A 15090-nucleotide genomic window follows, 5' to 3' on the forward strand; every position below is an offset into this window, starting at 1 on the left:
AATTGAGTTGTGTGTGAAGCTTTGAAGTTGTGACTCGAAAGCAGATTTTGTGCAGAATTTTGGGGGACGTACCTTCACTAAAACGGTAATTAATCTCTCATTGTAACTCTAAATTTAGTGGGGTTTGATTCTGTGAAAAGATAACTCGATTACGGTCATTTCGATATCCGTTTGGTGAATTATTGATCCAAATTAGGTTGTGTGCGAAGCTTTGAAGTTGTGACTTGAAAGCAGAATTTTAGGGGGGGCAAAATCCAAAAAATTATAAAATAGGGGGGGTAAAAGTCCGCGTTTTAAAATATGGGGGGTAAAATTCCGATTTAATCAAAACAGGGGGGGCAAAACTGCATTTAAGCCTTTATTTTATTATTTTGTTTGCAATAAATTTCGAGGGAAGAGTAAAATAATTTAATATTGGGTGTCACAAGTGGTATTGGTCCTGGTTTCGATCCTCGGACAAATTAAGAAAATATTTTAGAAGAGGATACCCACACTACCAAGTTCTACACGCAAGCTACCTCTCCTTGATAGAGTTGCTGGTGTTCTATAGACAATATAGCTAGTCAAATGAAACTCGTCACTTTCTTGTTAATCTTACCTTTGGAATTGTCATGGAATTGCAAGACGTGATATATGTAGTATAATCATATAATATAATGTATTTGTTGAAATTAGTACTCTATGATTTCAAAGTGTATATATAATTTTTGCACTAACCATATGGTTCTAAGAGAAAGGGACTGTGATGAATTGGACAAATCTGACAAAAAATTATTCTCATCAATAATAGAACTCTCATTGTCATCACCATTACCGCCTTTGACTTTGTGGTCGATGAGTGGATCAACGTTATCCCTTGGCGATAAGCACCTTCACAGATGGTCATTACTCATCGGCATGAGCATGGATGATGGTGGGAACATTTTGCATCTCTGTGTCGCTCACCAATGCCTGGTTTTCCAACTCTCTCGGGCCGATTACATACCGCTAAGGTTTCTCAATTTCCTTTTGAACCGTGATTCAAATTTGCAGGGATCTGGAACAAATAGCATCGCATGATGCTGGCTTACTCGAAGCACCATTTGTTAATGTACAAGGGTGGTTTTGATCACAGGTGGTTAAAGCCAAGTCAATGAACAATCAAGGGTTGCATATGAGGTACAATCAATGAACAAAGCTTCGCACATTAACTTTCCAAACAAAAATTACAATCCAAGGAAGAATAAGATATAATGAAAACTGATGCGAATAGATCAGGGTCCATAGTGAACTAATTAATTTGGAAAAAGATACCTCTACAGTCTTTTATGAGCAGTCATGACAGTAACAAACAGAATGTTAACCGCTCATAAAAGAATGACACGACATAGCTTCAACGAAAATAGCTTCTACGAAACTTTGAATGATTTCCTTGGTAACCCAGCGTTGGAGTTTGTGGGGTTTCTCGATCCTCTCGATGTCGTCAACAAACTCCTTCGCTCACAACACAGATTGGTGTTGAATGCTCCCTATTGCAACTTGAGGAAATATCTCTCATTAGATAGTTCTTGTATGAGTTTAACGGACATCATCGATTCTGAGCTTGGGATCAAAGGATATGACGATCAGATTAGCGTAGCCTCTTTGGTTCCCTTTGCGGCATTTCACATCGGCCTACAACGTCAGATAAGTAAATCCCATTTTTTGTTTTGTTGAATTGGGGAAGGTGGTAAAGTATATAACCTATAATAATTATTATATTAATAATTATAGTAAAGAAATATAATGATTCGACATTTATATTTTTAATATAAAAAAATAGAAAAATAATTCGGATAACTTACTACCGAACCCAATCCAACCCGAAAATCAGTGGGTTTACCCAACCCAAACAAAAATAATACTCCTTCCGTGCCATTTTTAGTATCGTTTTTAAACATTGGCACACATGTCAACGTACAATTTTGTCTACTAATATCTTTAAACAATTGATGAACCCTATATTCAGGGTATTTTGCATAACAATTGATGCAACCTAATTTGAAAATCGTATAATACTATGATAAAGTCTTAGTGTTAATTTTTTCTTCTTCAAGTAGCCTAATGGTCCTGGAGGGATCCGTTGACTCTAGGAGTAAGTCTCTATGGTAATTCATTAGAAAACTCGAATTCTACCTTTATTTACGGCCTCATTTTGTATGACATTAAAAAACATTTTAGAATGTTTTTTTTTTCTTAACATTTACTTTAGGTTGTGCTACACTCAATATTTTATTTTATACAAAAATTCAATAATTTTTAAATTTTAACAACTCAAACAAAATTATGCTTAAAAGTATGATATGTTTTTCTTAACAACTCATCAATTTAATCTATACATTTTATCAATGACTCTTCATTATGTAATTATTATTTTCTTTGTCAGGTTACCTATTATGTAATTATAAATGTATTTAATATTAGGTTAACATATTATGATTTTTAACTTTAATCACAATTGAAGCACATATTTTAGTGTTTGAAAAACTTTATTGTAAGTAAAAGATGTGTGTTCGATTCCCACTGTAGACAAATTTAATTTTTTTAAGGTGAATAAGTAGATTGTCCGGGATTCGAATCCCAAACAAACATTATTTTAACACACAGAAATGAAAAAAAGGTAAAAGATAATAATGATTATATGATATTTTTGTGTGTGCCTCTAAAGTATTTATTTGAGGTCGTGACGATATAAATATTTTGCTATAGTATATAATAATGACACTTTGTTTAATATTCTAGCTAGGTGCTAACGTATAGCACCCTAGTCTACCAAACCCATGTAGTGAAATTCCAATTCCAATGAGGAGCATATATAAAGGGCTTGAACATGTCCTACTAGTCTTAACCTTATTAAATGCCACCTTCAATTTCTTTGATGAACACCAATAGAACTATGTCTATAGCTATGTCCACAACTACAAAGAGAGAATTTGGTAACTCTAATGAAGAAAATGAGCTTAGAAGAGGACCATGGACTCTTGAAGAAGATAGTTTACTAATACAATATATTGCTCGTCATGGTGAAGGTCGTTGGAATATGTTAGCCAAAAGTGCAGGTATATATAGATTCTTTTTTGTACCATTAAGGTTAATTAGAGGAATATTAATATATGTTCAATCACACACTATTTAATTTTTTTTTTTTTTTTGTTATTTCTATTTTCCATCATTTCAGGATTGAAGAGGACTGGAAAAAGCTGCAGACTTAGATGGTTGAATTACTTGAAACCTGACATTAAGAGAGGGAATCTTTCTCCTCAAGAACAATTGTTGATCCTTGAACTTCATTCTAAGTGGGGTAACAGGTAATAATATCTCCATAATATCAATATATATGTATTATTCTTCATAATTAACCAACGTGGTTTAGTAGAAATGTATTAATTGGATTTTCCGCAGTCATCAATCCACACATCCACACGGTTAATATATCGATGGTTGTCGAATCGAGATCATTCGGTGTAGAAGACATTATTTTTCAAACTCTAAAATGCTAAGCTTGAAATCTCGAATATATGATCTTGATCTAACGCTCACCGATGTGGTGACTGCGTGAATGTGTGAGATTTATGATTGCAGACAATCCAAATGATATCTATTGACAAATATTAACTCATTCAATAGATATGAATTAATTCATGAGATTCGTCTCTGTAATTGCACACAGAGATTATGTAGTTTGGAAACACATAATTAGCCTTATGCAACCGCAATGAAACTAACACATTTTTTGTGGTTTATTTGAAAAAGGTGGTCAAAAATTGCTCAGCATCTACCAGGAAGAACAGATAACGAGATAAAGAATTACTGGAGAACAAGGGTGCAAAAACAAGCGCGCCAACTTAACATTGAATCTGGTAGCAAGAGATTCCTTGATGCTGTTAAGTGTTTTTGGATGCCAAGATTGCTTCAAAAGATGGAACAGAACACTTCACCAATCTCTGATCATTCTTCTATCACAAACATGAATAATTTTGGGAATTCTTTTGAAGCTTCAACTAGTACTAATAATTCAATCTCAACAAGCTTCAATGTTCCTTCTATATCTCCATCATCTCAAAATTCCTTCATAGATGCTTCAAGTGCAAATCATTTGAGTACCATGTCCAGCACCAACAACAATCCTTCTTTGGATTTCTTGCAATTTTCACAGCCACTTGAAATTTCCGAAAACTCGAAAAGTGCTCCAAATGTGTTAGACAACAATGTTTATAACTGTCCGATTCAGGAAAATTACTCTATTGATGATACCAATAACTATGGCTTTGAAGGTCTATACTTTGATCCACCTTCTTCAATGGAAACTTGTGACTTTTCACAGTTTGATTTTCAAACTTCAGGGAGTGGTTGGATGTTAGACAACATGGCTAATAGTACTTTGTGGAACATGGATGCTATGTGACAAGTGTACCAAAAAATATCACTAATAATTAATGATAAATATATAGTTATGAAGATTCTATAGGTATACTGATTCTAATTGACTAAAATAGTCTCACTGATAGAGATTAGTTTAGTATAAGATTTATTATGAGTTCTAAACTAGCATATATACTTATATTTCCTTTTTTCTTTTTTTATGAATTATAGCATACTTACATATAAATGGAAGATAGGATATTAATGTTGCCTGTTCATATTATGTTATGGAAAAGCTGTAATAATTTGATTAAGAGAATATATCTTGGTTGTTAAAAGTGTACTTTTTACATGATATTTTCTTTCCTCTCCTTTCTCTTTTTTGTTTTGTTGATATATCTGTTTTATATAAAAGAGGAATTATCCAGTTGGAAGTTGGAACCCCCCAATTGAAAGCTAAATTAAATAAAGATTAGTATATTAAAAAATTATCAAAGAAATTTTGTTAGAAGTGAGACAATCAATAAAGTGGAGCCACATCTTTTTTATGAAGTGACACTTAATAAGTAATGCATCCATATAAGATAATGAAGAACACTAGTATTCATGTTTCCAAGTACAAGCACTTCCAATAAGTAGTGGTTAAGGTTAATTCATGAAACTGATATATTCCCTATATACGTACAAGCTCATCATTTTGCTTCTTGAAAACTTAGAAGAATTGTATAAAATGTTGAATAACATAAAATTTAATCTAAGTTGTGGGGTCATAATTTGGTGACTATACATGTAGTGAGTTATATCTTGATCGTTCAGAATTTAAATTTGGTATTTTAAATTTTTAATTAAAATTTTAAAATTAGCAAATATAAACATTTTGATCTTGATCGGATGATTCAAATATTACTGAATTAATGGAGTACCATTGTACACAATGAGATCATTATGACGATAGTTGAATTTAAACTCGCAACTTAGTTGTATATATACTTGGCATATCTTGGTTTCCTGTCTAGCAGCCTTCTTGTCTCCTGTTGCAATCATAAGGAGAGAAAATTAAGATTGCATCCCAACTCTCAAGCTTGTACTATTTTTCAGTGATGGCATATTTTTCATAGCTTGACAATGAAGAAATTGACCAACAAATATTCTTTGCTATATTTTATTCGCATGTGCTCAATATCACAAGGAATTTGAACTTTTCTATCACAACTTCTTTTAATAGATTCATAAATTCCTTCATTGAAAAAACCTTCTAGGCTTCCACAGCATGTGGGGTGGGGTGGGGTGGGGTGGGGTGTATTAGGAGTAAATATTAATTCATGTATTACTTCATTTACTTGCTACCATAAGGTATCTTTTATCTTTTTGTTTTTGAAGAAAACGTATCTTTTATCTTTACACATATAGTTTAACATCAATGATACTAATATTTATGCAATTACTATTTTTTTCACAAATGAGAGAAAAGTTTTCTGGTCTTATTATCCAACTAAAAAGTATCATTTTTTTTTGGACTCTCTTTTGTTCTTAGGAGGTTGTGGACTTGTTTTTTTTAATAATAATCAGATCTCTGCACAAGACAATCAGAGACCCGTAAAAGAGATTGCGGACTTGTTGAATCATCTCAATATTTTTTATATGATTTGTCTATTGTTTCAAAGTGTATGGATTTCTATTTCAGGTTGGTTGAGTATTAGCAATAATGCATTATCAAATAGTGTTTTAATTTGTCTCACGTAATAAGGTCTTCTGAGAAAGATTTCATGTTGTTTGACTGGCTTGTGTCCAGACGATTTGGAAAGAACACAATAATATATTAATATGTTTTCTTCAAAAGGAATGCATTGTTTAGTCATGTTCTTGATTGCATAAAATTACAATTTTGGTGTTAAGCTTAGAGCGAAGGTCAAAAGCTTTGATTTTGAATAAAATCTAAAGTGTTTTAATCCTATTTGGGTGTTTTGGGAGTATTACTTGAAGTGTGCGAATCTTACCTTGGATAAGTTATAATTTGAACATACGTTTATAAGTTTAGACAATTTATATTTTACAAATTGATTTCGTAAGGTTGAATTTGATTCAACTCAAATATCTAAGATGTTATCAGAGTTTATCTAAAGGTCTTTTGGGTCACCTGAAATTAGTCATCACTATCAAGTCACACTCTAGATGTATAGTTCTTGTTGGAGAGTCAAAGGAAGCGTCAAAAGTAACAACGAACTAATAGCTATTAAAATAACTCAATATCTCTCCCAAATAGCCATTAAAAAAATCCCCTAAATGTGAGTTCCCACATTCTATAATCGATCCAATACCATGATTCACTCTCGCTCTCCCACAAGTCAAACCACAACCCTGGTATTCTCGAAAAGCTCAAGAGAAACAATGACGGAATAGTGTGATGTTAAAAAGCTCATATTAAATAAAATTTGGTATGAACTTGCATTTTTAAAGTGAGGTTAATACATACTTTATAAATTAGTTTTTGCAAGAGTTGAACCAGACACAAACCAAATTTTAAAAATTCTTGTGGCTGCAATAGCGATTGTGCCGTGTCTATATTTGTAAATTATTAGTATCATTGTATAATCTTTAAATCATTGTAAAACCTTTTAAATGTACATTTATAAATTGATTCCTCTTAACAATTCTTGTGCTTTGAATATATTATATTAATATAATTTTCGCCTTATAGTAAAAATGTCAAAATTGTTAAAGAAGATGTCATGATTGGAGTTTGAACCAAAACTCTTTCATTTATATACGAATTTTTAATGGTTGTTATCATTTTGTCTATCATAAAAAAAAATCAAATTAATACACTTAAAAAAAAGCAAGCATAGTAGTATACATACTATAATATTAATATAAGCATGTCACATTGATTGAAATAGGGAGCACATTCAAAAGTTCAATGATTAATGGAATTATGCCAAAGATAATTGAATGAAACAGTAACATATTAATTACTGATTTACAATTGTGAGAGGTTTAGTTTGACTGATCAAATCAACCAAGACTGATTATGTGACTTTAAAAACAGTAATCTTACCCGTAAAACCTTATCCCTTGCTAAATTAACGGCTAGGGTGTGCCACCAAGTTAACAAGTCAATGAAGTAAAGCTTATGATTTGTGTCACTTATTACGTAGATGCATCTAGTAGGGGAGTCCCATCTAGTAGTTGAGGCCTTGGAAAACTAGTTAATAGGCTTTCAACTCATGCGCATGATGGTTTGATAGTGATTGAATATACAAAAGTATTCATTCTGATATGAAAGCAACGTATATTTGGATTTGGATTTAACACAATTAACGCATTGATCTGATATTAAGTAATTGTTATTGATTATCCGATAGATAAAAAAAAATGACATAGCTTTAATATTGTGTTAATTTGTTAAATTTGTATCACGTAAATAAGAGCCGTTTTTTTTTTTATAAGCTTTAATATTGTGTAAATCAGAGCCGTTGACGAATCACAAATTTATAACTAAGATTATCTTCGGTGTTAATTTTTTTCTTCTTCAAGTGCTCTATAATAATTGCTAAAAATTTATTCATTAAAATGAATAAGTGAAGAATCCTAGATTTGATCCTTAGTGCAAACCAATTTTTTTTTCGCTTATAAAAAAATAATTTGAATGGCGTGACTATTTCAATGTTGAACCATAGAAAGAGACTGCTTTTTGTTGTTTGCTGTATATGCTTAAGTTCATTATTAATATTATTATTTTGTGTTCTATGAATGAACCAAATAAAGTAAAGAAACATCCCCCATATCATTCAACTACACATCTGTTGCATTCAGCTTATTGTGCATTTTTTCAAAGTCTTTGTAAGAAAATATAGAGCACGGTCAAAAACAGTATATTGATCACAAAGAAATAAGTGACTTATTTTCCTCATGTAGTAAATTTCGCCAACTGTCCCAACTTACTTGTTCATGATTCTTTCCAAAACGTGCTTATTTTGGAGGCCTCTTGATAAGTCTACAGCATCATTCTCATTTATTTTGCTTTATTTTTAATATTATTATTATTATTTTAATAATTGAAATGTCTGAAATTCGAACCATGGTCATGCATATAATAATGTGATGTCTCTGCTTAGCTAAATTTACGGGACCAATATATAGTTGTTATTATTATTAATTACTTTTATTTTACTTTTTTTTCTTTCACCACCAGTTTAATCTAGTTCCGGTTTCAGTTCTGTCTTCAAGTGATTTCAGCCCTCTTCAGATCGCAGTTACGTGATCAAATTGTGGTTTTTCCTATCAAATTAAGCGTCAATTACCACTGAACCAACTAACGATTTGTTAATTAATTTTATTTTTGTTTTTTTATTGAATAGCAAAATATATTGGTACTGTACATTAATATGTGATGATGTGTCAGGTGGATAAGCTGGCAGATCAATCCAATTAAAGGGTGGCATATGTGACATAATTGCATGTGCTAATAGCTAATTCATGTGAATTGGAACATTTGAAAGGCAAGACATAGAAGAAGATTAGATTGGAATATGGATTGATATAATTCTCTTACGTACTTTCAATCAAAATCAACATCGCTCAATGTAGGCAAAGCGTGACTAGACCAAACTCCTTTTGGAGAAGAATATGAGACTCACTTGAATTGAAGTGGGATCCTAATTTTTTTACTTTCTCTTGCATATGCTCAGTGATGATCTTGTTAATTTGATTGGTAGTTGCATTGCTACCCACAAGTATAAAATGTCCCTTACGAGGTTACATCTTGCAACGTCACTGTCTTTCCACTGTCAGGAGGACTTTTCCGACCACAGCAACGTCAGTGTTAACTTTTACGGAAGTCTCATTACCGTCACCGTTACCACCGTTGGCTCTGTGGTCGATGAGTGGATCCATATCACGCTATCCCTTGGCGATAAGCACCTCCGCAAATGGTCATTACTCGTCGGCATGAGATGAGCATGGATCCTGGTGGAAACACGTTGCATCTCTGCGTAGCTCGCGGATGCCTGATTTTCCAGCTTCTCTGGCTGATTACATACCTCCAAGCCTTCACAATTTCCTTTTGAACCGTGACTCCAAATTCTTTGCAGGTTTCTAGAATAAATGGCATCGCATGATGCTAGCTTACTCGAAGCACGGTTTGTTAATGTACTGTGAGAATATTTGTTGGGAGTTTGCTGCAAATACTTTAAATAAGAAGATGAAAAAGAAAATGATAATTGTTACACATAAATTCTAAAGCGTGTGTGAACACACTAAGTTTTAGGTTCGATTCGCCCACACCAATTTATGCAAACCGGATGCAAATGGGATAACCGGTGAATCCCCTTCAGATAGTTTGAAAACCATGATATGAATTGCATACTCATATCAAGCATATCGATCAATAGTAGTTTGCAGAACAAAGTTCCTTCAATGACTCTTATGCACCAGATAAAAGAAGAAATAACTTATAAATAATTTAGACAGAATTTTGGACTCGCGAAACTCATGATTTTCTGATTATGTATTTTCTACCTCTATATATAGAGAAATCTATATCTTTTGGTGAAAAGAAATAACTCTTGAAGAGTTTCTATAATGAGTATTGAGAACCAAGTGATACAATTTAGGTGCTTTCATTGTTGCTTGCGAGGAATCTCAATCTAGGTGATTATTTATTCTAGTAATGATCAAGTTGTCATCGGGAAAACTAACTAAAACTATGTGAACAAATTTAGATTTCTGCTTTTTTTATTTTATTTTGCTCTTCCTGCCATGATAGTTGTCCTTGTTCGTAACAGATGTACCCATATTTGACAGTATGGTCTTAAATAATTATAAACTAATGTACTCTAATTAGCACCTCAATTCCAGCAATTTGCGTTTACTTCCAGTTCATCCATGAAAATGCAACAATTATCAAGATTTTTCCCACTAAGCGGGACTTGCTATATGGATCAAATGACGGAATTGGATCCTCAGCAGCAGTATCCTCTGCTACTGTCTCTGCTGCTAATTATCGACCATTTAATTAATCTCATAGCTTTGGTATTAAATGAAAATTAATAAATCAATTGGTAAATAAAATATTGATCCCGTATTCTTTCTCCATTATAACACTGTTGTTTAGTTCTTTTTCATAACAGTGTCTGTGTCGTTTAGACTTAGTTTGCAGTTGATTCTCTTTCATAACGGTATATGTAATATTGGTCTGTATTCTTTCGCAAATCATCTAGAATGTAATCCCTGTAATCTGGACACATGGCAGTAGCTCAATCAGCAGATTTTGGCCACGTCACCGTTTTTGTGTGACATGGCCACATTAAAGACTAAAACCACATGGGCAAAATGGAATATTTTTTTTTTACAAGAACTAAAACCCAAATTCACTAATTTTATAGGGACCAAAAACACATTTTATCGAAAAATTAAATAGCAATTTTTTGCATAAAAAACAATAATGGTAGAAGAGGTTTGCATATTTCAGATGAATTTACTATAAAATAAGATTGATGATGAAAATTTAAACATTTTCTCAAATTTATTCACTAAAATTTAGTACAATTGTGTTGGGTCATCACAAGGGGCAGCCGGAGGATCATCTACCTTGAGTTCAATAATAACTCTACAAGTAAGTTGGACACCACACTCTTCCCCAAAACTTTAAGGTGTTAGTTTTATGGGTCATCTCACTTATAAAGTGTTCAACCTCCACTTTTCTAAGCAATGTGAGACTTAACCACTCACACTTGTCACAACAATCTCCCCCTCAGATGTGAGTCCATCAATTCTTGGATATGTTTCCCCTCAAGCGGAAGCTTTCTTCATCCTACACTTCACTTGTACCGCCGTAATGTGGATGATTCCCCGGCTGCCCCCTCGTGAAAACCCAACCGTGATATCAGAGCATATCCAAGATTGTCTTAAAAGACAATTTTTTAAGGCGGAGGGAGTAATATTCTAGCTAGGTGCTAACGTATAGCACCCTAGTCTACCAAACCCATGCAGTAAAATTCCAACAAGGAGCATATTATAAAGGCTTGAACATATCCTACAAATCTTAACCTTAAATGCCACCTTCAATTTCTTTGATGAACACCAATAGAACTATGTCTATAGCTATGTCCACAACTACAAAGAGAGAATTTGGTAACACTAATGAAGAAAATGAGCTTAGAAGAGAACCATGGAACCAGTATACTAATAGAATCTTTATACTAAACTAATCTAATCTCTATCGGTGAGACTATTCTTAATAACTATTCTCTATCAGTGAGACTATTTTAGTCAATTAGAATCAGTATTCAGTATACCTATAGAATCTTTATAACTATATTATCATTAATTACTAGTGATATTTTCTGGTACACTATCACATAGCATCCATGTATGTTCCACAAAGTATTATTAGCCATGTTGTCTATTGATAAAAATTTAGCAAGTGTACTAAATAGTCGTCAAGTAATAAAATCAAAGTTCATATCCACAGGGATTGTTTCAATCTCGACAAAACAATTAAATTAATTTAGGATTAATAATTAAAATGCAAATGGGGGAGTTTAACTTGGTTTGGATTTTTATCATAAACTTAAAAAAATGACTTAGAATTCAAATTGAATAAAAGAAAAGCGATTGATCCTTTTGGTTCATCTAATTACTATTTCTCTTGGTAATTTCATGTATGATTACAAATTACTCAATTTAGTTTCATGATTAGATTAAATTTCAAGTGATTATGCCCAATATCTTGGTAACATAATCCTCTCCCTTGATCATCAATTCCTAATGTCTTAGGTAATCTATGATCAATTGAGGAATATAAACTTTAATCCGTTAATCTCAATTAACAATCCGAAATGTCTTAAGTGAAAGCTAATTGATCAATTATTCCTAGATCGATGATTTATTCCTATTGTCATAGTAAAACAAATCATTGAAATCATCATATAAGTCGCAAATTCATACAAAGCACTAAGTACAAGGAATAATCAAAGAAACTAACTTCGTAATTCATTGATCATATCAAATGATAATCACATGATTCAAGATAAATTGAAATTAGAATTCCCTAAGGACCAATCAAGAATTTAGGTACACATAGTAAAATAGAAATCAATCAACAAAGGAAGAAATTGAAACCAATCGTATGTGCTTGTAGCCGTTCCTTCAATTTCCTTCTTCCTCTGCTTCAACTTCCTCGTCCTGTAGCGTGTTGTTGTTGTTGTACGTGATGTGTTGCTCCTCCTGGGCGTGATCTCCTCCCTTTGAACAGTGCCAGCTCTTTTCTTATATGCCATATGCAATGAATCCTCATGTAACTTCTTGGGCCACTTTGGGATAAGACCACGTTGCATTTTCTTGGGTCATCCATTCGTTTGTTTTCTATTCACACCAACCCATTACACTAAAACACCTATTAATAATTTTTGCACTCAACCATAAACATGTTAAGTTGAACCAAGAAAATAAAAACAACACAAAATATTATTTTAATAGAGAAAAACACTTAATTGACTCAATAAACCAATAATTACAATTTATTTAAAATGACTCAAAATTAAACACTAAACTAATAAAATGATATTAAAACATATTAAAAAGACTTTAAAAATAGCGACTGATGAGGACTCATCATCTATCATCCAACCACTCCCTGAAGTTTGAAAATCAAAATGTGAAAAGTCACAAGTTTCCATTGAAGATGGTGGATCAAAGTTTAGACCTTCCAAGTCATAGTTATTGGTATCATCAATATAGTAATTTTCCTGAATTGGACAGTTATAAACATTGTTCTCTAACACATTTGGCTGTGAAAACTGTAAGAAATCCAAAGAAAGATTATTGAAGCTTGTTGACATAGCATTTAAATGATTTGCACTTGAAGCATCTATGAAGGAATTTTGAGATGATGGAGATATAGAAGGAACATTGAAGCTTGTTGAGATTGAATTATTAGTACTAGTTGAAGCTTCAAAAGAATTCCCAAAATTATTCATGTTTGTGATAGAAGAATGATCAGAGATTGGTGAAGTGTTCTGTTCCATCTTTTGAAGCAATCTTGCCATCCAAAAACACTTAACAGCATCAAGGAATCTCTTGCTATCAGATTCAATGTTAAGTTGGTGCACTTGTTTTTGCACCCTGGTTCTCCAATTCTAGATCTCGTTATCTGTTCTTCCCGGTAGATGCTGAACAATTTTTGACCACCTATTTTCAAATAAACCACAAAAAACTTGTTCAATTTCATTGCGATTGCACAAGACTAATTATGTTTTTGCAAACCACATAATTTTTGTGCACAACTACATAGACAAATCTCAAGAATTAATATTTGACAATAGATATCATTTGGATTGTCTGCAGTCATATCATCCCACACATCCACATGGTCAATATATCGGTGAGTGCAGGGACGGATATATGTGTATCATATCGGGGTACCTGTCCCCACATAGCTAGTTAATTGTTTGTTTAACAAAGTAAGGATAATTTATTTTGATATCTACTAAAAATCAGGTGTTGCCCCCACTAAATTATCAATATTTTAAGAAGTTGATAGAAACAAAATGAAATATAATGTATTTACTTTTGAAGTTACCTTTAATTTTGTGTGTGACAACTAACTAAAAGTATCTTCTCTTTGATAAATCGTGTGAAGAATCAATTATCCAATTGTATAAAAGATGAAATATAGTTGAGTGGCTATTTGATATATATGCTAGTGATAATATGTGGTCACAATTTAATCATACATATATTAATGTAATTTTGTATAATTTTTTTTATAGCATATATAATCTTTGACCCCACTAAAAAGAAGTTCCGGGTGAGTGTTAGATCAAGAACAAACATTCAAGATTTCAAGCTTAGCATTTTAGAGTTTGAAAGGAAAAAAAAATGTTTTCTACACTATCTGATCTCGATTCAACGACCATCAATATATTGACCGCGTGAATACATTTCTACTACACCATGCATGTTTGTTAATTATGTACAATAATGCATATATATTCATATTATGGAGATATTATTACCTGTTACCCCACTTAGAATGAAGTTCAAGGATCAACAACTTTTCTTGAGGAGAAAGATTCCCTCTCTTAATGTCAGGTTTCAAGTAATTCAACCATCTAAGTCTGCAGCTTTTTCCAGTCCTCTTCAATCCTGAAATGATGGAAAATAGAAATAACAAAAACAAAAAAAAAAAGAAGTTAAATAGTGTGTGATTGAACATATATTAATATTCCTCTAATTAACCTTAATGGTACAAAAAAGAATCTATATATACCTGCACTTTTGGCTAACATATTCCAACGACCTTCACCATGACGAGCTATATATTGTATTGGTAAACTATCTTCTTCAAGAGTCCATGGTCCTCTTCTAAGCTCATTTTCTTCATCAGAGTTACCAAATTCTCTCTTTGTAGTTGTGGACATAGCTATAGACATAGTTTTCTATTGGTGTTCATCAAAGAAATTGAAGGTGGCATTTTTAAGGTTAAGATTTGTAGGACATGTTCAAGCCTTTATATAAGCACTTTTTTTTTTTTGACACATATATAAGCACTTTATAAAGGCACATTTAAGGCTTTATATATACGAACATTTTTCTCACTTTATAAAGGCTAAGAAAGAAATTGAAGGTGGCATTAAAGAAAAATGTATATGGACAGAGAAACCGTAAACTAAATTTACACTGTCAATCACTACCGCTCATGTATTCCGT

General features: G+C 32.4%; 1 protein-coding gene and 1 pseudogene across 1 annotated transcript; one reads left to right on the top strand and one right to left on the bottom strand.

Annotated features, from left to right (window-relative positions):
• Positions 1 to 2840: 2840 nt before the first annotated feature.
• Positions 2841 to 4721, top strand: LOC123900864 (transcription factor MYB62-like). Its single transcript, XM_045951539.1, has 3 exons — positions 2841 to 3077; positions 3197 to 3326; positions 3772 to 4721. Exons 1-3 carry the CDS (start codon positions 2876 to 2878, stop codon positions 4421 to 4423), a joined length of 984 nt encoding a protein of 327 aa, XP_045807495.1. The 5' UTR covers positions 2841 to 2875; the 3' UTR covers positions 4424 to 4721.
• A 7629-nt stretch (positions 4722 to 12350) lies between these two features.
• Positions 12351 to 14841, bottom strand: LOC123900880 (annotated as a pseudogene).
• Between the last annotated feature and the right edge of the window lie 249 nt (positions 14842 to 15090).

This window comes from Trifolium pratense, linkage group LG1 (genome assembly GCF_020283565.1).
Source record: "Trifolium pratense cultivar HEN17-A07 linkage group LG1, ARS_RC_1.1, whole genome shotgun sequence".
Classification (NCBI taxonomy): domain Eukaryota; kingdom Viridiplantae; phylum Streptophyta; class Magnoliopsida; order Fabales; family Fabaceae; genus Trifolium; species Trifolium pratense.